This window comes from Staurois parvus, unplaced genomic scaffold (assembly GCF_062004578.1).
Source record: "Staurois parvus isolate SC_StPar_1 unplaced genomic scaffold, SC_StPar_1.0 ptg000357l, whole genome shotgun sequence".
Lineage (NCBI taxonomy): Eukaryota > Metazoa > Chordata > Amphibia > Anura > Ranidae > Staurois > Staurois parvus.
In genome coordinates this window covers 2,197,180-2,224,269 of record NW_028318153.1, presented here as the reverse complement: position 1 = coordinate 2,224,269, position 27,090 = coordinate 2,197,180, and the positions used below count along the sequence as shown (strand labels likewise).

Genomic DNA, 27,090 nt, shown 5'->3' with positions numbered 1-27,090 from the left:
TGGGATATTTTCTTGAGTTGTCTATATACACATTACATACAGCACAATTTTGTATTGTACTTTGACACATGATGTCAAATCATTACAATACACAATAGAGAGGCGTAATAAAACCTTTGTAATAAAATGTACATTTCAGATGTCACTCTCAATTAAAGTGTGTGCTTGGATGGGAATGCACATCCATTCCATCATTTAATATTAAAAACAAGGCTGCTTAGGATATCTTGGGGATTATTCTATAAGCATGTGTTAGCCTGTGTATTAGATTGCAATATTTCTGCATTTGTTTATGTTATCAGCAGAAAATTCAATTTAGAAAATTATACCCTGCATCGGCTTTTCAGTGATTGGGGAATAAAATGCATTCTGTCTGTTATCTTTATGTCAGATTGAAGGAGATTATTTGCTTTATTTAAATTTACTGCAACATATAGTATCGTTACAACCATGATTATCTGCACTAACGTTTCATGGTAAAAATGTAAATATTTTATAGTCCCGTTTAAAGCTGCACTCTAGGCAGATACAAAAGGTACATATTAATGCAGCTCTGTAATCATTAATACAACATTAAATGTATTTTTTTAATTGCAAGTACCGTACCTGAATGTGACCTGGTATCAACCTCTTAAAGTCCCTGCACAGCGGGGCTGCAGTGTAAGAGGAAGAAGCAGCACAGGAAGCCAATCATTTATGCACTGACAAGAAGCTGACAAGGAGTGACAGAGAGATGAGCTCATCACTGTGCTACTTCTCTTTTCACTGTCCAATCACTGTCTGGGAGTCAGTCTAGGACAATGTGGGCTCAGATGAAGTGGATTGAATGATGCTGGCCATCAGACTGAGGACATCTAGCTGTATAAAAAAATACTGCGTGGGAAATATCCAGAATAAAGCTAAATACTACAGCAAAAGTCAGTTTTGAAATTTTATCTTTTTAGTAGACTATTCATTTTTATCTTGTTTTTTGCCTGGAGTTCTACTTTCAAGAATATAAATACCAAAACTTTTCTTCTTTTTTGGATAGAGTGGATAGGGCTACCATCTGTGACCCTTTAGGGAGTCTTCACTGCACTTCTTGTCCTGTAGAGTCAACAGGATGTGAAATGACATACTCCCATTGGCAGCAGAGATCTACTCTTAGACAACTATCACTGAAACCAGTGTCCCCATTGGAAGATTTACTTTGTTTTCCTATTGATAACTAAATCCATGTGCCGACAAGGAACATGTTGATAGAAGGAAAGAGTGGAGCGGCTGAGAGATGGATTCATCACTGTGCTGCTTCTCCTTCACTGTTTAATCACAGGCTGGGGGTGGGTCAATGTTAGCCTGGGCTCAGGTAAAGTACATTATATAATACTGGCCAACATTCAATGCAAAAGACTGAGAACGAAAAAGTGAACATGATGGATCTTTCCTACTGGTCACAGTGGGCACTAGGACAAATAAATAACAGGGAGGTAGAGAGTGGCCACCAGGACATATACAGTCAGGTCCATAAATATTGGGACATCGACACAATTCTAACATTTTTGGCTCTATACACCACCACAATGGATTTGAAATGAAATGAACAAGATGTGCTTTAACTGCAGACTGTCAGCTTTAGTTTGAGGGTATTTATCTGTATATCTGTAGATGATCTTTTTTACAATCTACACTTAGGTTAGCCTGCACTGATTGAGATAACTTCCCATTGGTGGTATGTTAGCTTTACTTGTTGGATTCCTCTGTCCACCCCCAGAGGTCATTCCCTTTTCGGTTTGACAGCTTGTTGCAGCTAATTGACAGAGGTGCGGATATTGTTAAATGGATTATCTCTTTCAGATGCGCACTGTATGTACGTATTGTTCCATATTATGTATTTACAGTACATTGTAGATTTCGAAAATACGATTCTTTTCTTATGTTTGGTTACCTCCTAGAGATCCTAAAGTGAAGAAGTTGTTTGAGAAATGCGTTGACCTGGAAGGATCTGACACCAGTTGGCCAATGTCGCATTGTCATTGAGGACATATATTGATTAACCAAATAAGCCAGTAGGGTGGTAGACATTGGGTAGTATTTTACTATATTGATGAGGAATTAATAATTTTTTTTTATGCGGATTTTTAAAATCATGACTGATCCACTATGAACTTTAATAATTTAGGGAATAAAATGTGTAATCATTTTTTATTTTAATTGTGGTCCCTTCTGTACCAGTAAAGTCTGACCAATTTTTTTTATTTCTTTGTCAATAAAACTAAAAAAGAAAGTCTGGGCTTTTGTTTTTGTATTTTTATGCATTTGGGGAAATGTGCCATTACCACCTGTCTCAATGAGCATTTAAAGTGAACAAATTAAAAAAAGGCAGCTCTTTATTGCAAAAGACATGCTACCTCTTTTGCAATAAATCAAACTTACCTGCCTGCTTAAAGTCTTCTTCAGAATGTACATTGAGCTACATATGAGTTGCTTATTGTCCATTCTCGGCACACCACTGTGCTGGAATGAGCTCCCAATTGCATGCATGGGAGTTACATCATTTCCTGGTTGGTCAATCAAGATAATCAAAATGACTGAAGACCTTCTGAGTGGGAAAATCCGGGGACAACATGTCGGTGCTGGCAAGTATCATCGCCGGAGCTGAGGTGAGTAGTTACAGATTTTAGTTCTGCAGTTCTGCTTTAAGACACAATAGAAAGTGAGAGGAGATTTCCTTGTAAACTCTCCCAGAAACTGGGAAGAGTTAAAATAATGGGACTTTAAATGTGCCCTAGTCGGAATGCATAATTACAAACAGCTAAAAGTCACAAATGTTTATTCCAACAATTAAAATACATTAAAAATTCTGCACCAATGGATGTTACTAGCCATTTAAACATTACGTATTCAGTAAATGCATGAAGATACATATAGTAACGGGGTAAGAGGATCGATGCGTTTCACAATATAATTGCTTCCTCAGGATACACGCTTCAGTAGTGAAAATTTACATGGCTAAACAAAAGAAATAACAATAATTACAATAATAAGCTATGTGTAATTATGCAGTGTCATTATTTTAACTCTTCCCAGTTTTTGAGAAAGTTTATGAGGAAATTGGTTACAGTTTGAGGATGGTGCCTTAACAGGAAATGTCATTGATAGCTCCACCCACATACACTATACTGAGATCTTTCCAAAGGAAAGGTAATCCTCTCTTAGGCCACTGTTACTGAATCAAGTGCCTCAATGGAAGATTTTACTTCTATTTTTGTTCTGATGTCAACATTTGTTTCTCTCACTAGCGGCCCTAATGACGATGGTCATCAGCACAGAGGGGGAATCTCCTTAGTGGGGAAATTGACAGCAATAAAACCTCATCACTCTATAAAACAACTAGAAAAAAAAAACTATTTTGGCTTCAGATACACTTTAATCCATTTGTGCCCAAATAGTGTCCATTTAGTAGGGGGGACTGTATACTGATAATACTGCAGATTCTTATATTTCTTTGTGCTTTAAATGGTGAGATCCCCCACCAGGGTTCCCAATGTTGCTCTCCAAAAGCACTCCAATAGTACATGAACGTAGTGAGTGTGAGTAATAGCTGCAAAAGAAGTCAGACATAAAATTCTTATTACCTGAGTTACTGACAAAATATTGTAAACCAATTGATGGTTAAGGCAGAATTTTGTTTCCTAACCATTCCGAAGTCCCTTGGATGAATATTTTTTTAAAATACCCAATACTGTACATATCTCTTCTCCTGTAGTCTCCCTGCTGTAAAGGTAACGTCATGTGTTTCCTCTTCCCATTTAGTGGCAGTGGGGGGGGGGGGGGCAGTTCTTTTTCCTAAACTAAGCAGTGTTTTTGCAATGTTTAGTCTAGGAATATAAGAGCCAAGGGTGCATGATGATGTGCTCCAGGGACATGTCAGGACAGCCTGAGCTCAGAGGAAGTGGGTTTAATAATGCTGGTGACCAATAAACCTGGAATACGTATTGTTCCCAGCCAGACCTGGGATAGGAGGTAAGTACTGCATTTTTTGTTAATTCAACAGGTTTAGGGTATTACATTTTTCAAATAATTACCAAAACTAGCATTTTATTTTAAACCTTTCAGTCTTCACCCAACATTGCGATACCTGTCATGGGCACTTAGCCAGTGGTCAATGTTGAGTTTACACATTGCTGTAAAAGTGCTTGTTAACTCCTGTACAGATTATGTGATGTGTATGATATGAATTCTTTTACCTGGAAGATCCCACGCAACAAAAATTGATCGCGGACCGAGCAGAGTGATATTGTACGGAATAGGAATTTGGTCCGGAGTGTGAATGGGAGTTTTTACAACATAGACATCACTGATGGAGCCTCCTGCTTCTGTTCTGGCTTCCAGCTGGTATGTGTACCTTAAAAGGAATGTACAAATTATTTTTAGTGAGCACATAATTCAGGTTCCCCCTCACTCCCACCATTCTGGGGAAGGCCCCCAAGTCCCCCTCAAGGATGGATTGGACCACATAACTGCTATGGAATATGCTGCTAACTAAATGTCTTTAATATTGCTAAGAGGAGTATGGGCATTGGACTGTGTTTTATGGCTGGTTTCTCCCTATACATGCAGCAATGTGTTATGTGACATGAAATGTTTACTCTGTGACATACAGTGAACCCCATGATGGGTGAATGCTACCAACAGACAAGTGGAGGAGAGGCTTGGTGTTCAAACAGAGCCAATGTATGTGTGCATTAACGGTGTGCCTCACCTAGCAGACTTACAATATATGGATACAAATACACATAATCCTTCTCTTGTAGTCTTCCAGCAAAAAATGCCCCCTCAAATGATGGACACTCTAGATTTTCATATGGTCCTATTGAAATTTGAGTCTGAAATTTCCTCCTGTCAAATTTGTTTTACTTTTTTTTTTACTGGTAATGGTCAGTGACTTATAGCAGTACTGCGGTGGGCATTATGACACTGGGGGGAACTGACTTGGTGTCACTGATATCCCCAGTGACACCAATACAGTGATCAGTGCTAGAAAAAAAAGCACTGGCACTGTACTAATGGCACTGGCCAGGACAGGAAGGGGTTAACATGAGGGGCGCTCAAAGGGTTAACTGTGTGCAGGGAGTGTTTTACTGGGGGGCGATGTCTGTGTGCTTCACTGTAATCACACTGCTCTGGATGGCTGTGTTGTGCACAGCCATCCAGAGCAGTGTGCCGAGCTGACAGGGAAGAGGACTGTTAGTAAACAAAACAGTCCTCCTCCCCATCGGAGATACTCGATAATCATCGGATGCCGGTTCGCGCGCACCACCTAACCAGAAATGCAAAATCACATATATACGTGATTTTGCGCACCCTTGCCACCCTGTAGCAGTATATCTGCTATAGGACGACAGGAAAGCAGTTACGTAGTCCTGGATGAGAACTAGTTGGGTATTGCACTTAATAGCCCTCTCTCATCTCTGGCCCAGGGAGTGTAGAGGTACTCACACTGTCTTGTCGTTAGCTTGATGGGTTGCAGCTGCTTTCAGGCCTTACATGGGCTGTCTCCTTCCCTGCTGACAGGATGTCCCCCCTAGGAGACTTGTGGCACAGTGGAGATCCTTTCATCCAGCGCCAACGTGTAGGTAGACACCCTCCCTGGGTCCCCCTCCCAGGCTTCACACTTCAACACCTTCTCTCAGTCCATCTTCCACCCGATTCCCCTGCTGCACAGGCTCTACCACATATTTTTTTTAATTCAAACATTGTTGCATAGTTACATAGTTAGTCTGGCTGAAAAAAGACAAAAGTCCCTCGAGAGGCAATCGGATATTCCCTGGATCAACTTTACCTATAAATGTTAGTATCCAGTTATATTCTGTGTATCTAAGAAAGAATCCAGGCCTTTTTTGAAGCAATCCACTGAGCTGGCCAGAACCAACTCTTGAGGGAGTCTATTCCACATTTTCACAGCTCTCACTGTGAAGAAACTTGCAAATATCTGAATATTACTTGGCATCAACCTCTTAAAAGGAGATCAGAGTGGGAGAGGAAGAAGCAGCACAAGAGCCAGTTCATGTGCTGATAGGAAGCATGTTGATAGGAGGCTAAAGCAGACCGAGAGAGAGAGATGAGCTAATGACTGTTCTGCTTCTCCTTCACTGTCCAATCACAGGCTAACAGTGGGTCTGGACAGCCTGGGCTCAAGGGAAAGTAGATTAAATGATACTGGACATCACTTAACTCAAAAGACTGATGACATCTAGTGGTGAAAAAGATGTGTTGCAGGGGGCACCTTCAGGTTAAGCCCCCAATCCCATCAAAGCTGATTTTGAAATCGTGCAACTTGATTTCAAAATCAGGTGATCTGCAGATTTCAGTTGCGATTTGCAAGACATCTGACACAGATGTCTATGCAAAGTGCAACCAAAGTAGTGCATGTACTACTTTAGAAATCGGTGCGGCTCTGACCAAGTCAGAACTGCACAGATATGACCGCTCTAATAGTGGACAATAGGGTGCAACTTTGCATACGATTTGCAAGTCACATGAAATGCAAATTGCATACCATGTCACACCCAATGTGACTGAGGTGTAAAGGTAAAATTGCAGCAATCATTTGTTTTTCATTTTATTTGTTAATAGGCTATTAGGTTTTCTATTTGTCTGCCTTAATGGCTTACATTCAGAGATCGAAACTTTCTTGTCACTGCAAACTCAAAAGCATGGTTTGTATGGACCAGAGTTCTTCCTTAAAAAGTAACAAAACCTATGGAAAACCAATGCCCAATCAGGAGGAAAATGCAGAGGAGGAAAAAAGAACTTTTATTCTGTTTTATGGGTGATCTAGTTTTATGTTAGAATAGCAGTAAAAGCAGCCTGCAGTCGATACAAGTCTCTTCAATATGTGCAATGACAAAAGTCCTGCAGGAGTTTCTGTCAATGCCTCTGAATGATTAAGTAATAATGATTTTTCCCTTTTTAAAAGAGGAAGTAAAAGTCTTGTTTGTGCCGAGCCCAGATACAATATCTCTGTTAATCATGGCTGAGAGCTTAATATAGATCAGTGTTAAACATTACCTGCTGTTGGGCTTCAGGCCAGAATCAGTGAAATTCAGATATTCCCCACTTCTTGTGGAAATGACTGTACCATCCCGTATTAGTCTATACTGAGAAACCATCCCATTGGGCCTCTCTGGTTCCCTCCAATATAGTTCCAGGGCTGATGAATTGATTGTGATGTGGTAGGGATTCAACCACACTCCTAGAGAAGGGAAAAAAACAGTTGCTATCAGAACTATGGAGATATTTATGGGTCACTTCTAGGTGGGAAGATTTGTTGCATGTTTTTTTTTTTGTTTCTGTATTATTTTTGTTGAATCTATTAATGTATTAGTGGATGATGAAAAGAAGATCTCATTTTTCATTTAAGCCAGGCATAGATAGGTCAAATTCCGACTTTTCGTTTCTAAGAATTGTCGTTCAAATTTGAGTGATGGGGCATGTTGGAAATTTTTTGCGAAATGATTATGAGCTGTGACCTGGAAAGAAAAATGTCTTGGTCGCAAAAATTATTTTCTGTAGCAACATGTGAAATTGAAGGCTTGGTTGGTCGAATTTCGAAATCAATGGTGGCACCATCGGATTACAAAACGCACAAAATTTCCGAGTTTCTAAAGAAAATTTGTTAGGAATTCGACCCATGTATGGCCTGCATTACTATGGTTTTATATAGTATTCCAAGATTCATTACTTCAAAGGACAGCTGTGCCTAAAAGTTGTCCTTTGGGCTTGGTTCATACTTTTGCACTTTGGTAACAACCATGTTGCACATTGGGGTGAAGAGAAATGCTACAATTTTATTTACCACAGTTTTATATACAAAGGCTGTACCACAAGTCATGCAAATGTGGGCATAACTTTTTTATTAATTGACATAAGTCATTCAAATTTCACATGTTGGTACATTAACTCTTCCTCTATAGCTCATGTGTCAAACACAAGACCCATTGGCCAAATCCGGCTTGCCAGGCTGTTTCATGTGGCTGTAGCCACCTTGTCTCAGCAGTTGGAAGCAGAGAGGAGGACAGAACTCTTCCAGATCCTGAGCTTCTTCATGCAGCTGAAGAGACACTTGTCTCTGCCCCTCCTTCCCCCCTGTCTCAGCAGTCAGCAGGAGGGAGGAGGACAGAACTCCTCCTACATATCCTGCACCTCTTTGTGCAGCCGCAGCACCACTTTCGTCTCCAACTCCCCGGACTCACGTTCTGACTCCAGCCCTCCTCTGGTCCTCCTCCAGACCTTGCACTTTCTGCTTCCCAGCTCCACCCCCAGCTTCTTCCCGACAGCAGCACAAGAGGGGTGCACTGTGATGGAGGGTAGGGGACTCTTGACTTCTTATGGTCGGGGGGCTCTTGACATTTGATGCAACAAGGGGTGGAGTGCTCTGGACATCTAGTTTTACAGGTACAACCGGCCCTTTGAGGGTAACCATAATGCGGATGTGTACCTCTGTACCCTCAACCAGTTCTCTAACACCCCCTTCCCTCTCTCCGACCACCACCTCCTCACGTTCTCCATCTCCCCTTCCCCTAACTCCCCCCCCCCCAGAGCGCCAAACCATCACCAGCCGCAACCTCCGCAACCTGAACCCGGCCCCCCTCCACTCAGCTGCCAACCGCCTACACGACAGCATCCTTCCACTGTCATGTCCTGACCTAGCCACCACCACATACAACGAATCACTATCAGCTACCCTAGACTCTCTGGCACCCCTAACCACATGCTACATCAAACCCAGACCGCTCCAACCCTGGCAGAACGACCACACTAAATGCCTCAAACGCCGCAGTCGCGCGCTAGAGAGACTATGGCGCAAAACCAGGTCCCCCCGTTCATTCTCCCTCTACAAATCTGCCTTCCTCACTTACACCTCCTCCCTACACGCCGCCAAGCAGGCTTACTTCGTAAACCTGATCAACACCCTCTCCTCCTGCCCTCGCCGACTCTTCTCCACCTTCAACTCCCTACTCTCCCCCCCCCCCTCCTCCACTCAGTACCTCACTCACCGCCCACGAAATTGCCACTCATTTCCACAACAAGATTGATGCAATCCGTCAGGACATAGTCAACTCGCAATCTACCTCCCCACCTAGCCTCCCCCCCCCTATCTCCCCCTCATCTCTTCCCTCCTCTGACCTCGCAACCGCACTGCCCCCCTCCACACCCAAGACCCCGCTTACCGTAACCCCCCCAGCTCTGCACTCTTTCAGCCCCGCTACCACTGAGGAAGTCACCAGGGTCTTCTCATAAGCCCGCCTCACTACCTGCCCCCTGGACCCTATCCCCTCTCGACTCCTCCAGTCACCCCCCTCTTCCCTCATCTGCTCCCTCACCCACATCTTCAATCTCTCCCTCTCTATCGGCGTATTCCCCTCCCCCCTAAAGCATGCGCACATCACCCCCATACTCAAAAAGCCCTCCCTGGACCCCTCTGACCCAAACAACCTCAGACCCATCTCCCTGCTGCCACTCACTTCCAAACTCCTGGAGCGCTTAGTCTACGACCGCCTAAGCGCCCACCTAACTGACAACAACCTCCTTGATCCACTACAGTCCGGCTTCCGTCCCCTACACTCCACCGAAACCACCCTACTCAAAATCACCAACGACCTACTTACCACCAAAGCCAAAGGCGACTACTCTGTCCTCCTCCTCCTGGACCTCTCCGCGGCCTTCGACACAGTTGACCACCCCCTCCTCAATAAACTACTCTCCCTTGGCATCAGAGACACCGCTCTCTCTTGGTTCTTCTCTTACCTATCCCGACGCTCCTTCAGCGTCTCCTACAATGGTGCCACCTTCCCTTCCCTCCCCCTCTCTGTTGGGGTCCCCCAGGGCTCTGTCCTTGGACCCCTTCTCTTCTCCATCTACACCTACTCCCTTGGCAAACTCATACACTCCCACGGCTTCAACTACCACCTCTACGCTGATGACACTCAAATTTACCTCTCCACCCCCCACCTCACCTCCACTTTCTCCGCCCGCATCACTCACCTCCTAAACGACATCTCTGACTGGATGTCGCTCCATTTCCTCAAGCTTAACCTCTCCAAAACCGAGCTTCTCGTCTTCCCTCCTGCCCGCGCCCCCCCCCCCCCATCCTATCCATCACTACTAACATCACCACCATCAATCCCGCCCCGGAAGCCAAAGTCCTTGGAGTCATTCTGGACTCTAACCTCTCCTTCCAACCTCATGTCAAATCACTTACAAACACATGCAGGCTCCACCTCCGCAATATCGCCAAAATACGCACCTTCCTTACCCCAGACACCCCTAAACTACTCGTACACTCCCTGATTATCTCACGCCTTGACTACTGCAACTCCCTCCTCACCGGCCTACCCCAGTGCAGGCTCTCCCCGCTTCAGACCATCCTGAACTCAGCGGCTAGACTCATCCACCTCACCACCCGCTCCACCTCTGCCACCCCCCTCTGCCTATCCCTCCACTGGCTCCCTATCGCCCAACGCATCAAATTCAAACTACTCACTCTGACCTACAAAGCCGTTCACAACACTGCCCCTAACTACCTCACCAACCTGATTCCCAAGTACCACCCTACCCGTACCCTTCGCTCTTCACAGGACCTCCTTCTATCTTGCTCCCTGGTCTTCTCCTCACACGCACGTCTGCAAGACTTCTCCAGGTCCTCCCCCATCCTCTGGAACTCACTACCCCAATCCATCAGACTGTCACCTTCCCTCCTCACCTTCAGGCGCTCCCTGAAAACCCACCTCTTCAGGGAAGCCTACCCCACCCTCACCTAACTGCTGCTCTCCTTCATTCCTCCTACCACTCCATCCCCCACAGCCGATTCCTCCTGTACCACTACCCCCTCCCTCCTAGATTGTAAGCTCGAAAGAGTAGGGCCCTATAACTGTCAAGGTCCTACCTTTTTCCTGTGGTTATGTTACTTCATGTGCTGGTGTCCATCTTGGATTCTGCTGTGCATGATGGGAGCCCTTTTATGCCTTCAGGTTTCTGTGGTCCATCCTCCAGAGGGGTGTGGCTGATGACATATAAGCCTGTGGCCCGCACATGCTCTTTGCACTTGTGTCTTGTGTCTTGTTGTTGCTGTTACTCTGTTCTGACTCTCGTGACTCTCCTGGTATCTGATTCGGCTTGTCTTGACTATTCTTTGTATTCTCCTTTGATCTGACCCTCTGTTGCTGAACCCGGCTCGTGACCTGTGATTCTCGTCTGCTGTCCTGTACTGTTCTGTCCTGTTGTTGTTGACCCCGGCTTGTCTGACTACTCTTTTGTCTCTTCCACCAGCTACACGCCATTGGCGGCGGCCATTACCGCAGCTGAGGTGTCTCGGGGGCCGCGACCTGGTTCCTGGCTGCGTCAAGTCCATCCCCACCATCAGGGGCCCTGGTGAAGGGCAGCCTGGGACTTAGACTCCGCGCCCTGAGGGACTTTGGTCTGTGGGTGGTGGTTGTCGTCAGCCAGTGCGTTACATTGTTAGGCCTGCCTGTCCGTTCCTCAGCTCCTGCCCTGACATTACACAAGTGCCATGAACCCTGACGGTGCAGGCACGCCTTCGCTCCCAATGCTAGTCGCCAGACTCGATCAACAGGATCACCTGTTGGATCAGTTCGCTCAGGCGTTGCAAACTCTGCTTGCACGCACCGCGCACCTTACTCCTGGTGTTATTAGGCCGGTTGTCGCTCCGGTGGTCGCTTCCGATGCCGTTCCGCTTGCTGTGCCTACCGCCGCGGCTGATGCGGCACCCGCGGTGTCCAGAGGTATGACCGGTTCAGCCCCTCTTCCACAGCGCTTTGGGGGTGAGCCGAGTCAGTGTCGTGGGTTCCTCAACCAGGTGGGTATTTATTTTGAATTAATACCCCACGCCTTTCCGTCTGAGAGGTCAAAGGTGGGGTTCCTCATCTCACTACTCTCAGACAAGGCCTTGGCCTGGGCAAATCCCTTATGGGAGAGGAACGACCCGGTGATTCAAGATTTTTCTGGTTTTGTCGATGCCTTCCGTAGGGTATTCGACGTACCGGCTCGTTCCGCCTCGGCGGCCAAGCTGCTCATGACCATGCATCAGGGTTCACGGACCGTGGCCGAGTACGCTATAGAGTTTCGTACCCTGGCGGCAGAGGTCGGTTGGAACAATGAGGCTCTGGTGGCTGCGTTTTCCCATGGTCTTTCTGACTCATTGAAGGACGAGATTGCAGCTAAGGAACTGCCTGTGGTGTTGGAGGAGCTCATCTCTTTCCTGATCCTGATTGACACCAGGCTCAGGGAGAGGCCTTAACTCAAGGAACGCCTGCGGAGGCCTTCCAATCGACTGGCACCTGCGTTTTCTGTCCCACCCGTTCCTCCCTCTCCTCCCACGCCTCCTGGGGATGGCTTGTCTGGTGGGGAACCCATGCAGCTGGGGTTTGCTCGCCTTTCCGAGGGGGAGCGGGCCGCTCGGCGTCGGGAGGGTCGCTGCCTGTACTGTGGCCTCGGTGGGCACTTTCGGCAGTCTTGTCCGGTCCGTCCGGGAAACGCTCGCACCTGAGATCATGTCGGGGACAGATTTTGGGTGGAGTTTCCTCGTCCCCGGCGTCCCGCAAGGATAAGCCACTGATCACCGTGGTCCTTTCTTGGACAGGGGGCTCGGTGACGGCCCAGGCGTTGGTAGACTCTGGGGCCGGTGGGTTGTTCTTGGACAGCTCGTTTGCTGCGCAGCACTCCATTCCCCTGCAGGCTCGTGCTGCCCCATTGGTTCTCGAAGCGATAGATGGCAGGCCCCTGCAGCCGCCGCAGGTTACCCACGAGACCCTGCCAATAGAGGTAGCCATTGGGGCTGTTCACAGGGAGTTGGCCTGTTTTCAGGTGATTTCTTCCCCACACTATTCGGTGGTTTTGGGGTATCCCTGGCTCCAGAGGCACAATCCAACCTTCAATTGGCAAACAGCCGAGATTCTCTCATGGTCTCCACAGTGTGGGGCCGGGTGCATCCGGGGGCCGGTTAAGGTATTGTGTGCCTCCTCGGACTCTGCGTTGCCCACCGACTATGGGGAATACCGGGACGTGTTCGATAAGGTACGCGCTGGTACCTTACCACCGCATCGTCCTTACGACTGCGCCATATCCCTGCAACCCGGGGCCACTCCTCCACGTGGCAGGGTGTACCCTCTCTCGGTTGCGGAGAATAAGGCCATGGAGGAGTACGTGGTGGATGCGCTTTCCCGGGGGCACGTTCATAAGTCTACTTCCCCAGCAGGAGCGGGGTTTTTTTTCGTAAAGAAGAAAGGTGGGGAATTGAGGCCCTGCATCGATTATAGGGGTCTCAATCGGATTACCATTAAAAATGCATATCCAATTCCTTTGATTTCTGAGTTATTCGACCGCCTTAAGGGAGCAACGGTCTTTACCAAACTCGACCTTAGGGCGGCGTACAACCTCGTACGGATCAGACAGGGGGATGAGTGGAAGACCGCGTTTAACACTAGAACTGGGCACTACGAATACCTGGTGATGCCCTTCGGATTGTGTAACGCGCCCGCGGTCTTTCAGGAATTCATAAACGATGTCCTTCGTGATTTGTTGCAGCAATGCGTAGTGGTTTACCTGGATGACATCTTGGTTTACTCTACCTCCATGGAGTCCCATGTCCAGGATGTTAAGCAGGTGCTGCAACGATTGCGTGAGAACGGACTCTTTTGTAAACTCGAGAAGTGCGAGTTCCATCGATCCCAGGTTGCCTTTTTGGGCTACATAATTTCCGCGGAGGGATTTTCCATGGACCCTCAGAAGGTTGCGGCAGTTCTGCAGTGGCCTCGTCCCAATGGTCTTCGGCCCATTCAGCGCTTTCTGGGTTTTGCCAACTACTATCGGAAGTTCATCAGGAACTTCTCCACATTGGCAAAGCCTCTCTCTGACCTAACCAAGAAGGGGAGTAACCCTCACGAGTGGCCATCCGAGGCCATCAGAGCTTTCGAGGCTCTGAAAGCTGCCTTTGCTTCGGCTCCGATTCTTTCGCATCCCAATCCTGGGTTGCCCTTCGTCCTCGAAGTTGATGCTTCCGAGACGGGAGTAGGGGCTCTCCTATCTCAGCGTCGGTCGCCCGATGGACCCCTACTTCCCTGCGGGTTCTACTCCAGGAAGCTTTCCTCGGCTGAGTGCAACTACCAGATTGGAGACCGGGAGTTGTTGGTCATCATTCTGGCTCTCAAGGAATGGAGGCACCTGCTCGAGGGTTCCGCGGTTCCGGTCCTCATTCTTACCGATCACAAGAACCTGACTTATCTTTCGGAGGCCAAGAGATTGACACCCCGCCAGGCCAGATGGGCTCTGTTCTTGTCACGCTTCAACTATGTGGTTTCATATTTGCCTGGTTCCAAGAATGTCAGGGCTGATGCGTTATCACGGCAATACTCTGAGTTGTCCAGGGAGGACTCTGAGCCAATCTCACTTATACCTCCAGATCAGATCCTGGCTGCCATTCGCACCAGTCTGACCTCTCCCCTTGGGGAGCAGATTTTGGCGGCTCAAACTGATGCTCCTCCCGGGAGGCCGGAGGGTAGATGTTTCGTACCCGAGGGATTGCGCACCCGCCTGCTGCGTACCTACCATAACGCCAAAACTGCCGGGCATCCAGGGAAGAACCAGCTGTGTTGGGTCGTCTCTCGCTTATTCTGGTGGCCAACCCTCCGTGCCGACATTGCCTCTTATGTAGCGGCATGTTCGATCTGTGCCCAGAATAAGTCTCCACGGCATCTCCCTTTGGGTCTTCTGCAACCCATTCCCAATGGGGAGCGTCCTTGGTCACATCTAGGGATGGACTTTATTGTAGACCTCCCGGTGTCTCGGGGTCATACGGTCATCCTCATGATCGTCGATCGGTTTTCCAAGATGTGCCATTGCATTCCACTCAGGAAATTACCCACAGCGCAGGAACTGGCCACGGTCTTTTCCAGGGAGATTTTTCGCCTGCATGGGTTACCTAAGGTGATTGTCTCAGACCGCGGGAGTCAGTTCGTGTCCAGATTCTGGCGTGCCTTCTGCTCCCAGTTGGGTATTAGTCTCTCCTTTTCATCAGCCTACCACCCGCAGTCCAATGGGGCTGCGGAGCGTTCCAATCAGGCCTTAGAACAATTCCTTCGGTGTTATATTTCAGACCATCAGGATGATTGGGCCGATCTCCTGCCGTGGGCAGAGTTTGCCAGGAACTCGGCGGTCAACTCCTCCACCGGGATGTCTCCCTTCATGGCCAACTATGGGTTTCAACCCGCGGTATTACCTGAGAGGTTCTCACCACAGGACATTCCGGCTGTGGAGAACCATCTTGCTGCCCTGCGTTCTTCTTGGGGGCAGATCCAGAGGGCCTTGAGGGACTCAGCTCAGCGCCAGAAGTTCCAGGCTGATCGCAGACGGTTGCCCGCTCCTTCATACCAGGTCGGCGATCGGGTGTGGTTGTCTACTCGCAACCTCAATCTTCGGGTGCCCACACCCAAACTGGCTCCCCGTTTTGTCGGTCCTTTCCGCATTCTCCGCAAAGTGAATCCGGTGGCCTATGCACTTGCCCTTCCGTCTGGGATGCGGATCTCCAATATCTTTCATGTTTCCCTGTTGAAACCTCTGATCTGCAATCGCTTCACTACCTCTCTTCCTCGGCCCCGTCCTGTCCGGGTTGACGGTCATGAGGAGTATGAGGTGAGCCGGATCCTGGACTCTCGATTGGTGCGCGGTCAATTACAGTTCCTGGTTCATTGGCGCGGTTATGGTCCCGAGGAGCGTTCCTGGGTTCCTTCCATGGATGTCCATGCTCCTGCCCTCCTCCGCGCTTTTCATACCCGCTTTCCTCAGAAACCTTTTGTTGAGCCGCGGAGGGGGAGGGGCCCTTGAGGGGGAGGTACTGTCAAGGTCCTACCTTTTTCCTGTGGTTATGTTACTTCATGTGCTGGTGTCCATCTTGGATTCTGCTGTGCATGATGGGAGCCCTTTTATGCCTTCAGGTTTCTGTGGTCCATCCTCCAGAGGGGTGTGGCTGATGACATATAAGCCTGTGGCCCGCACATGCTCTTTGCACTTGTGTCTTGTGTCTTGTTGTTGCTGTTACTCTGTTCTGACTCTCGTGACTCTCCTGGTATCTGATTCGGCTTGTCTTGACTATTCTTTGTATTCTCCTTTGATCTGACCCTCTGTTGCTGAACCCGGCTCGTGACCTGTGATTCTCGTCTGCTGTCCTGTACTGTTCTGTCCTGTTGTTGTTGACCCCGGCTTGTCTGACTACTCTTTTGTCTCTTCCACCAGCTACACGCCATTGGCGGCGGCCATTACCGCAGCTGAGGTGTCTCGGGGGCCGCGACCTGGTTCCTGGCTGCGTCAAGTCCATCCCCACCATCAGGGGCCCTGGTGAAGGGCAGCCTGGGACTTAGACTCCGCGCCCTGAGGGACTTTGGTCTGTGGGTGGTGGTTGTCGTCAGCCAGTGCGTTACATTGTTAGGCCTGCCTGTCCGTTCCTCAGCTCCTGCCCTGACAATAACCCCTCGTGTGCTGTTTGTAGTTGCTGTAATGTTTCATGTATTGTCCCCCCCTCTATTGTACAGCGCTGAGCAAACCCTTTGGCGCTATATAAACTCGACGTAATAATAATAATGATGTGGCCCTCAATGAAATTGAGTTTGACACCCCTGATCTATAGTAATTGTTTTCTTTTTTTTTGCAGGTAAATAATCATACCTCCCAACTTTTTGAGATGGGAATGAGGGACACCTATTAGCAAATGCATGTAGGCATAGGACACACACACCTGCCACGCTCCCTTACAGGAGAATTATACAAAAATGTAGTTAAACCCGCAAGTGTTTTTTTAACCTCTACTATTCCTTTACACTGGCTTTTGAAGTTTACAAATGCAACAATTTAGAAATTGGATGAAAGGTTTAGCACTGGGACTAAACACTTTTTGAAACATTAATATTGCATTTTATATACAACTATATAGATCTGACCAATATGAGGGACAAATGAGGAGGAATTGGGGACAGGGGGGTTTTGTTCCAAATCAGGGACAGGACCTCAAAATCAGGGACAGTTGGGAAGTATGAAATAATGGATTGCAAGCAGAAGCAATGTGCCGCCATTGAGTACTTGACAAAGAAGGTGTGCAGGCTGTCCAGCATCCAAAGAAAAGCTAAAGAATGTTTACGGAGTCCAACGACAAGACCAGGGGCAGACTGACAACTCATGGGGCCCCCGGGCAATAGGGGATCATGGGGCCCCTGTGTCCTTGCCCACACTCAAAGCACACCCAAAAAAGCCTATAAAAGGTACCAGGGGCATTTCATGGGGCCCCCTATTGACCCCAGGCCCTCCAGCAGTGCCCAAGTGCTCGAATGGTCAGTCCGCCCCTGGACAAGACCCATGTGCACAGATGGATGAAGAAGTTTAGGCAAGGGGGAACAGCACTAAAGACAACACAGTGGGAGGCCATCAACTTCAACCACTGCCTGCACCTGTCCTCCATCAAGAACTCAATGATGGAACATGGCTTCTACTTGGAGTCTACTATTTACCGCAATGAAAAAGAAGAAGACGAGTTACTATAGAGGAAGAGTTACTCCAACAACATGTGAAATTTGCATGACCTATGTAAGTTGATAAAAATAAGTTATAGGAAATGACAAGGCACAGGTACTACAACACGCATCATCACATCAAATATCAGAAATGATAACATGTACCTTGAGGAGCAGCTTGTGACGTCTGACCTGCAGACACCTCGCTGTTACTACATCCAAATGAGGTACACATGACAAGGAAGAAGAAATATTCTGTATAAGGTTCAAGTCCTAAAACAATCAAAAGAGAAAACGAATTGGTTGCAAAAGCAGCAGAAAAAAGCATGGATATAGAGTAAATATATCATCAGGAGTGTTTTGGTATATCTATTCAATAAGATAAAAAAATCCTGTTGATCCTGGCAGAAATTTTGCAAGCTGATAACATCCTGTGCACGCGGCCTCTGCTGTACTGAAATCTCAAGCATTGTAATCAACCCTACCCAGTTCAACTTGGGTTCCTTTCCGCTATGGTTTGGGGATGATAAGAAAGGGAGGTGTTCTGTAGTCCTTTCCTAGGATGACAACTCACTAAATAGATACATTACAGTGAAATAGCGTTGTCACCCTAGTAATCTTGCCATCTTGTTTCTGGCAAGATTACTAGGTGAATCAATAGGAGGAAAAAAATGTACTATTAAAGTGTTACTAAACCCCAGACCCTGCATTCACTATATCCGGTCTCCCACAGTACACAAAACAGCAGTTATCAGCAGTTAGAGCAGTCTTGTGACTTCAACTGAGCACTGGTTAAAGCTTGTAGGAGGAGTTTTCTTTCTGCTCTTGGAGGATGCAGAACCCCTGACCTCTGTCTGGACAGTGCTGATTGGCCCTGTACTGATCACATGCACTCTCCCAAGAAAAAAAAAACCTCTCTAGCAATAGACACTAAACTGACCATGTGCAGAAGTAATACGGGTTCAGTCTGTCTTATCAGTGTAGACTTTTGAACAAGAGGAGGGGCAGAGAAGTCAGGATCAAACTGCCATTTTACACAGTGCAGAGGATTAACCCCTTAGGTTCCACAAGCATGCTTTACTGCATATACAAACTGATTTTACTGTTGTGGGTTTAGTAACACTTTAACCATTTTATCAATTATTAGTTTAAGGATCAACTTCAGCCCAAACAATTTCTTTTTTTTAATTTTTTGATACAGTAAGGAAGGGTTGCAACTTTTATTGTTCTCTGTGTTCCTATTGTAAAGATAAATACAAACCTCTCCAAATTCTAAAACTTTGGTTTATGTACATCGTTACACCACCAAGATCAGCACATTTTAAGTATTTAAGTGTTCCTGATCAGCTGCAGGCAGTAAATCTGTCCAGATCAATGACAGGCTGACACTGTCTGCTGCTTTGCACATGTACTCACACGTGGAGTAATTACCTGTGTTTGAGGATGGTTGTGCTGCACAACCTACTTATACACAGGTAATCACTACAAGTATGATTACAATGTCAGCCTGTCATTGATTTGATTTGTGCGCCCCTGGATGCTTGCCGTGTGTGTCTAGAAATGCACATCTCTCCCTAACCATAGGAAATTACTCCATGTATGATTCCGTGTGAACAGATGCTGCCATTTTCAACCTGTCTTTGTTGTGTGCAGGTTCCCTGTTCACGAATGTTTGGAAACTGCTGGTCGAACTTGCCACAGAAATACGCTGATCTGGGGGGTGTACTGCCTTAATTGGCCATGTGAATGAGCCCATAATATGAGCACGTAATTTAGAAATTGTACAAATATTTTTTACTGCTGTCTATGCTTTTCTGTCCAGGTGACTACCCCATTCCCTATTTTTTAATAGGTGTCACAGGGATGGGAAGTGAGGGATAATCTCTTAAACTTGACAAAAATCTTAAAGTGGTATTAAATGCAAACATTTACTATATTGCAAATTGCCATTTCTTAGCTGTGATGGCTGCATTGGTTTTCTTTTGTAGGGTTTCTTTCTTTTAATTTCAGCTGGTGATGGTCAGTAAGTCTGTTGTTTTTTCAACTGAACAAGCTCTCCTGCAATTGCAGAGTGTTGAGACAAACCATTTATCACTAGCAGGGGTGTTTACAGTGATCAGTTTTTATTTATGTAAAACCTTTATCCCAAAATGAAAAAAAAAATTGGTGTTAGTGTTTATAACGTTTGAGCTGGAGTTTAGCTTCAATTTGTAATTTTATCTAAATCTGCTAGTACATCTACTCCCCCCTCCCTAACTGACAATGCTACTGTCTGCTGTGCCTGCTGTGCTCTCTCCTCCAGAGTGGAGTGGGGACACTCTAATACAGGAGGTGTATTACTGGCCAGATCACCAGGTGGAAACAGAGGGAATAAAAGCCTAAAAAAGAAAATAAATGCCACCACATCTAATGATTGGTAAGCTGCAATATATTTAATTTTGGTTTTGGATTTGTTACCAAACTCAAGCTAGAGTTTTTAGAATTTTTATTGGTTTTATGGAAAGGAGTTGTAGAAATAGATGTATATTCACAGACGTGTAGGCTGGATTAAAGCAGTCTTTGTATGTATTCTTAGTAAAGCCGGCCATAGATGGATCGAAATTTGGCTGGTTCAGCAGGAACTGAACGCATTTTGACCCATCTATGGTCAGGCTGGTTGTACTGAGGTTGATCTATCAATCAACTTTAGTACAAGCAGCCTGTTGGGTTCTTTTTAGAGCAATCGCTTCCGGCAGCTATAACATAAATGGAACAGTCCTTATAGGATGTATAGAACAGTCCCCTTATTCCATGATGAGTAATTGATGACAGATTGGAGGCTTACCAGATCCTTTGACCCCTTGACTATAGGATGTCAACAAACGCCTGATATAAATAATTCCATCCAGACTCATAAAGCTCAAATCAAATCACATGCATCATCAGAGGCTCTTCAAACCGTCCCGATCTTGTGGGGTTGACTTACGCTTCTTCACCTTCTTCTTCTCAATCAAGGGGTCAAAGGATCTGGTAAGCCTCCAATTTGTCATCACAGTGGTGCAGTATTCACTTTGGTGGTTATATTGGAATGAAGACTTTCCAATTACTCATCAGGAAATAAGGAACTGTTCTATACATCCTATAAAGACTGTTCCATATATGTTAACTTTATTTGCACTTCAATTTCTGGCATTGGTCCACTATTGAGCACTTCTTTTTTCTGTCCTTCATTGGATATATATTGTACATTATTTATGTAAATTTTTTATTTTATTTCATACTTCACTTAGTGCAACACTAGAGATTTATTTACATTTGTAAGACTGCATGACTTTGGAGTGCAACTTTGACACAACTTTGATGAAACTTTGGATGGGTCCAACTTGGATACGGCTTTCATTAATGATAATGGACAACTGTTGTATAACATGCGGGTTCAACTTTCATACGACTTTTGAGGGTTTACATTGCAGTCTATGGCAATCTCAAGTTTGATATTCGAACCTTATGTTTATCATTAGAGATGAGCGAAGAAATGAAAAATTCGATTCGACTGATTCGGCGAATTCGTGGACAATATTCGATTCGAGTCGAATAAATTCGCTGTGAATTTAACTTAAAAAAGGGTGTTTCTAGGCTTCAGAGAGACTTAATATTAGTGCAGAACACTGTACCTTTAATTTAAATGCCCTTGGAGTCTGCTGGGGAAGAGAAATAATACTGTCAGTCAGTATGACATGCAGATGAGTGCCGTCGATCTTAGAATCACCGCACACTTCACTCATTTGGGCAGTCACGGGGCCAAAACCAGAGTGTGGAGCCACAGTGTGGCGGTGGAGGCAGCAGCAATGGGAGGCCATACAGCACCCTATGACAAAAATGGAAACCACCAGCAGTGTGAGGAGACCTGAAAGTGGCACATGGCAGAGTGTGGCGATAGAGACAGCAGCAATGGGAGGCCGTACAGGGACCCATGACACACTCTGGACCTGGCAGCAGCATGAGGAGGCGGTACAGGGGCCCATGACAGATTACGGGCCTGGCAGCAGCATGAGGAGTCGGTACAGGGGCCCATGGCAGATTACGGGCCTGGCAGCAGCAATGGGAGGCCGTACAGGGACCCTTGACACACTCTGGACCTGGCAGCAGCATGGGGAGGCGGTACAGGGGCCCATGACAGATTACGGGCCTGGCAGCAGCATGAGGAGTCGGTACGGGGGCCCATGACACACTCTGGACCTGGCAGCAGCATGAGGAGGCGGTACAGGGGCGCATGACAGATTACGAGCCTGGCAGCAGCAACTTGGACAGGAGGACGTTCAGCTTCTGCACCGTCGGGTGCGTGCTCGCAAACTGTTGTCTCTTGGAAACGGATTCCAAGAAAGACTGCTGACGGAATCCGTGAAGAGGAGTAGCAGGAGAAGGAGCATCTGAACGAGCGGAATATGCCAACAAGCGACAACAGTGGCCCATGACAGATTACGGGCCTGGCAGCAGCATGAGGAGTCGGTACGGGGGCCCATGGCAGATTACGGGCCTGGCAGCAGCTATGGGAGGCCCGTAATCTGCCAGCACCCTATGACAAAAAATGGAACCCACCAGCAGTGTGAGGAGACCTGAAAGTGGCACATGGCAGAGTGTGGCGATGGAGACAGCAGCAATGGGAGGCCGTACAGGGACCCATGAGAGACTCTGGACCTGGCAGCAGCATGAGGAGGCGGTATAGGGGCCCATGGCAGATTAGGGGCCTGGCAGCAGCTATGGGAGGCCCGTAATCTGCCAGCACCCTATGACAAAAAATGGAACACACCAGCAGTGTGAGGAGACCTGAAAGTGGCACATGGCAGAGTGTGGCGATGGAGGCAGCAGCAATGGGAGGCCGTACAGGGACCCATGAGAGACTCTGGACTTGGCAGCAGCATGAGGAGGCGGTATAGGGGCCCATGGCAGATTAGGGGCCTGGCAGCAGCTATGGGAGGCCCGTAATCTGCCAGCACCCTATGACAAAAAATGGAACACACCAGCAGTGTGAGGAGACCTGAAAGTGGCACATGTTTGGGGCATGATTCATGGCGGATTTAGTCAGTTGTGTCAGGAACTGGTGGTTTGAAATCCAGACTAATCCACGCCTGATTCATTTTCACAAACGTGAGTCTCTCCACACTTTGGGTGGACAGTCGTGTCCTCCGCGGAGTTGCAATACCTCCTGCCGCACTAAACACGCGCTCCGATGCCACGCTACTGGCCGGGCATGACAGCCTTTCAAGGGCAAATTCAGCTAGTTGGGGCCAAAGGTCAAGTTTCGTTGCCCAGTAGTCAAGGGGATTGTCTACCTCGGTTGGCAGGGTGCTGTCCAAGTAGGCCTAAGCCTGTTGTTTGAGGTCCTGCTCCAGGTCCACCTGATGCTGCTGCTGCTGCTGCGGCTGGTTAGTAGTTTCCTCACTGCGCTGGTGAAGAAAGCTACTCATCATCGACTGCAGACTGAGGCAGCCGCTGCTGGTGGAGCTGCCACTGCTCCTACCACCCCACCCCTCCCCTGCTGCCATGGCAGCGGAACACGAGCGCACAGGGCCCACAGTGTCTGAGGATGGACGTTGGCGCAGACAGGCAGAGACCAGCTGACTACATAGGTGTTTTTTATAGTACGTTATTTTGGCCTCCCTCTCAGCAGGTGTGAAAAAGGCCACCATTTTTGAACGGTAGCGAGGGTCCAACAAGGTGGACAGCCAAAAGTCATCCCTCTGTCTGATGGTTATTATTCGGCTGTCGCTACGCAAGCAACCGAGCATGCTATGGGCCATTTGTGCCAAGGAATGCGAGGGACTCCCTGCCTCCATCTCCACAGCATACTGCCACGGTGCGTCTAGGTCCTCTGTCTCCTCTTCCTCCTCCTCTACCAGATGCTCCTGCTCCTCCACTCCTGTCCGCTGAGTGGAAAAACCACCCATTTCACTCAATAATTCCTGAGCACCAATGTCCTCCTCTACCTCCTCCTCTTCTTCCAGTCCTGCCCCCACAGGGGCCATGTGGCGTTGAGATCTGTGCGCCACGTCTACCGCACCCTGACCAGCCATTGTTAACAGCATTTGTTCCAGGACGTGCAACAGAGGAATGACGTCGTTCATCCCATAGTCCTGCCGACTCACGAATAGCGTGGCCTCCTCAAAGGGCCTGAGCAAGCGCAGGTGTCACGCATGAGCTGCCAATGGCTGACATCTAAGTTACACAGGGAGTACCTTTATCTGCTTTTAACATCAGGAAATCTGTGATGGCCTTTTGCTGTTCGTAAAGGCGGTCTAACATATGTAGGGTTGAATTCCACCTTGTTGCAACGTCACAGCATGAGGAGTCGGTATAGGGGCCCATGGCAGATTAGGGGCCTGGCAGCAGTTATGGGAGGCCCATAATCTGCCAGCACCCTATGACAAAAAATGGAACACACCAGCAGTGTGAGGAGACCTGAAAGTGGCACATGGCAGAGTGTGGCGATGGAGACAGCAGCAATGGGAGGCCGTACAGGGACCCATGAGAGACTCTGAACCTGGCAGCAGCATGAGGAGGCGGTATATAGGGGCCTACGGCAGATTAGGGGCCTGGCAGCAGCTATAGGAGGCCCGTAATCTGCCAGCACCCTATGTCAAAAAATTCAACACACCAGCAGTGTGTGAGGAGACCTGAAAGTGGCACATGGCAGAGTGTGGCGATGGAGACAGCAGCAATGGGAGGCCGTACAGGGACCCATGACAGACTCTGGACTTGGCAGCAGCATGAGGAGGCGGTATATAGGGGCTTATGGCAGATTAGGGGCCTGGCAGCAGCTATAGGAGGCCCGTAATCTGCCAGCACCCTATGTCAAAAAATTCAACACACCAGCAGTGTGAGGAGACCTGAAAGTGGCACATGGCAGAGTGTGGCGATGGAGACAGCAGCAATGGGAGGCCGTACAGGGACCCATGACAGACTCTGAACTTGGCAGCAGCATGAGGAGGCGGTATATAGGGGCCCATGGCAGATTAGGGGCCTGGCAGCAGCTATGTGAGGCCCGTAATCTGCCAGCACCCTATGTCAAAAAATTCAACACACCAGCAGTGTGTGAGGAGACCTGAAAGTGGCACATGGCAGAGTGTGGCGATGGAGAAAGCAGCAATGGGAGGCCGTACAGGGACCCATGAGAGACTCTGGACCTGGCAGCAGCATGAGGAGGCGGTATATAGGGGCCCATGGCAGATTAGGGGCCTGGCAGCAGCTATGTGAGGCCCGTAATCTGCCTGCACCCTATGTCAAAAAATTAAACACACCAGCAGTGTGAAGAGACCTGAAAGTGGCACATGGCAGCAGAGTGTGGCGATGGAGACAGCAGCAATGGGAGGCCGTACAGGGACCCATGAGAGACTCTAGACTTGGCAGCAGCATGAGGAGGCGGTATATAGGGGCCCATGGCAGATTAGGGGCCTGGCAGCAGCTATGTGAGGCCCGTAATCTGCCTGCACCCTATGTCAAAAAATTAAACACACCAGCAGTGTGAAGAGACCTGAAAGTGGCACATGGCAGCAGAGTGTGGCGATGGAGACAGCAGCAATGGGAGGCCGTACAGGGACCATGACAGACTCTGGACTTGGCAGCAGCATGAGGAGGCGGTATATAGGGGCCCATGGCAGATTAGGGGCCTGGCAGCAGCTATGTGAGGCCCGTAATCTGCCTGCACCCTATGTCAAAAAATTTAACACACCAGCAGTGTGAAGAGACCTGAAAGTGGCACATGGCAGCAGAGTGTGGCGATGGAGACAGCAGCAATGGGAGGCCGTACAGGGACCATGACAGACTCTGGACTTGGCAGCAGCATGAGGAGGCGGTATATAGGGGCCCATGGCAGATTAGGGGCCTGGCAGCAGCTATGTGAGGCCCGTAATCTGCCTGCACCCTATGTCAAAAAATTTAACACACCAGCAGTGTGAAGAGACCTGAAAGTGGCACATGGCAGCAGAGTGTGGCGATGGAGACAGCAGCAATGGGAGGCCGTACAGGGACCATGACAGACTCTGGACTTGGCAGCAGCATGAGGAGGCGGTATATAGGGGCCCATGGCAGATTAGGGGCCTGGCAGCAGCTATGTGAGGCCCGTAATCTGCCAGCACCCTATGTCAAAAAATTCAACACACCAGCAGTGTGTGAGGAGACCTGAAAGTGGCACATGGCAGAGTGTGGCGATGGAGAAAGCAGCAATGGGAGGCCGTACAGGGACCCATGAGAGACTCTGGACCTGGCAGCAGCATGAGGAGGCGGTATATAGGGGCCCATGGCAGATTAGGGGCCTGGCAGCAGCTATGTGAGGCCCGTAATCTGCCTGCACCCTATGTCAAAAAATTAAACACACCAGCAGTGTGAAGAGACCTGAAAGTGGCACATGGCAGCAGAGTGTGGCGATGGAGACAGCAGCAATGGGAGGCCGTACAGGGACCATGACAGACTCTGGACTTGGCAGCAGCATGAGGAGGCGGTATATAGGGGCCCATGGCAGATTAGGGGCCTGGCAGCAGCTATGTGAGGCCCGTAATCTGCCTGCACCCTATGTCAAAAAATTTAACACACCAGCAGTGTGAAGAGACCTGAAAGTGGCACATGGCAGCAGAGTGTGGCGATGGAGACAGCAGCAATGGGAGGCCGTACAGGGACCATGAGAGACTCTGGACTTGGCAGCAGCATGAGGAGGCGGTATATAGGGGCCCATGGCAGATTAGGGGCCTGGCAGCAGCTATGTGAGGCCCGTAATCTGCCTGCACCCTATGTCAAAAAATTTAACACACCAGCAGTGTGAAGAGACCTGAAAGTGGCACATGGCAGCAGAGTGTGGCGATGGAGACAGCAGCAATGGGAGGCCGTACAGGGACCATGACAGACTCTGGACTTGGCAGCAGCATGAGGAGGCGGTATATAGGGGCCCATGGCAGATTAGGGGCCTGGCAGCAGCTATGTGAGGCCAGTAATCTGCCAGCACCCTATGTCAAAAAATTCAACACACCAGCAGTGTGTGAGGAGACCTGAAAGTGGCACATGGCAGAGTGTGGCGATGGAGAAAGCAGCAATGGGAGGCCGTACAGGGACCATGACAGACTCTGGACTTGGCAGCAGCATGAGGAGGCGGTATATAGGGGCCCATGGCAGATTAGGGGCCTGGCAGCAGCTATGTGAGGCCCGTAATCTGCCAGCACCCTATGTCAAAAAATTCAACACACCAGCAGTGTGTGAGGAGACCTGAAAGTGGCACATGGCAGAGTGTGGCGATGGAGAAAGCAGCAATGGGAGGCCGTACAGGGACCCATGAGAGACTCTGGACCTGGCAGCAGCATGAGGAGGCGGTATATAGGGGCCCATGGCAGATTAGGGGCCTGGCAGCAGCTATGTGAGGCCCGTAATCTGCCTGCACCCTATGTCAAAAAATTAAACACACCAGCAGTGTGAAGAGACCTGAAAGTGGCACATGGCAGCAGAGTGTGGCGATGGAGACAGCAGCAATGGGAGGCCGTACAGGGACCCATGACAGACTCTGGACTTGGCA

General features: G+C 48.4%; 1 protein-coding gene across 1 annotated transcript in view; it reads right to left on the bottom strand.

The window, feature by feature from the left end:
* USH2A (usherin) overlaps positions 1–27,090 on the bottom strand; it is a 1,035,348-nt gene that overhangs the window by 193,921 nt on the left and 814,337 nt on the right. Inside the window, exons 55-57 of the mRNA XM_089684798.1 lie at positions 17,721–17,828; positions 7,051–7,234; positions 4,227–4,384 (exon numbers count right to left, since the gene is read on the bottom strand). Coding sequence (XP_089540924.1) covers positions 4,227–4,384; positions 7,051–7,234; positions 17,721–17,828 — 450 coding nt within the window. The remainder of the gene's footprint in view (positions 1–4,226; positions 4,385–7,050; positions 7,235–17,720; positions 17,829–27,090) is intronic.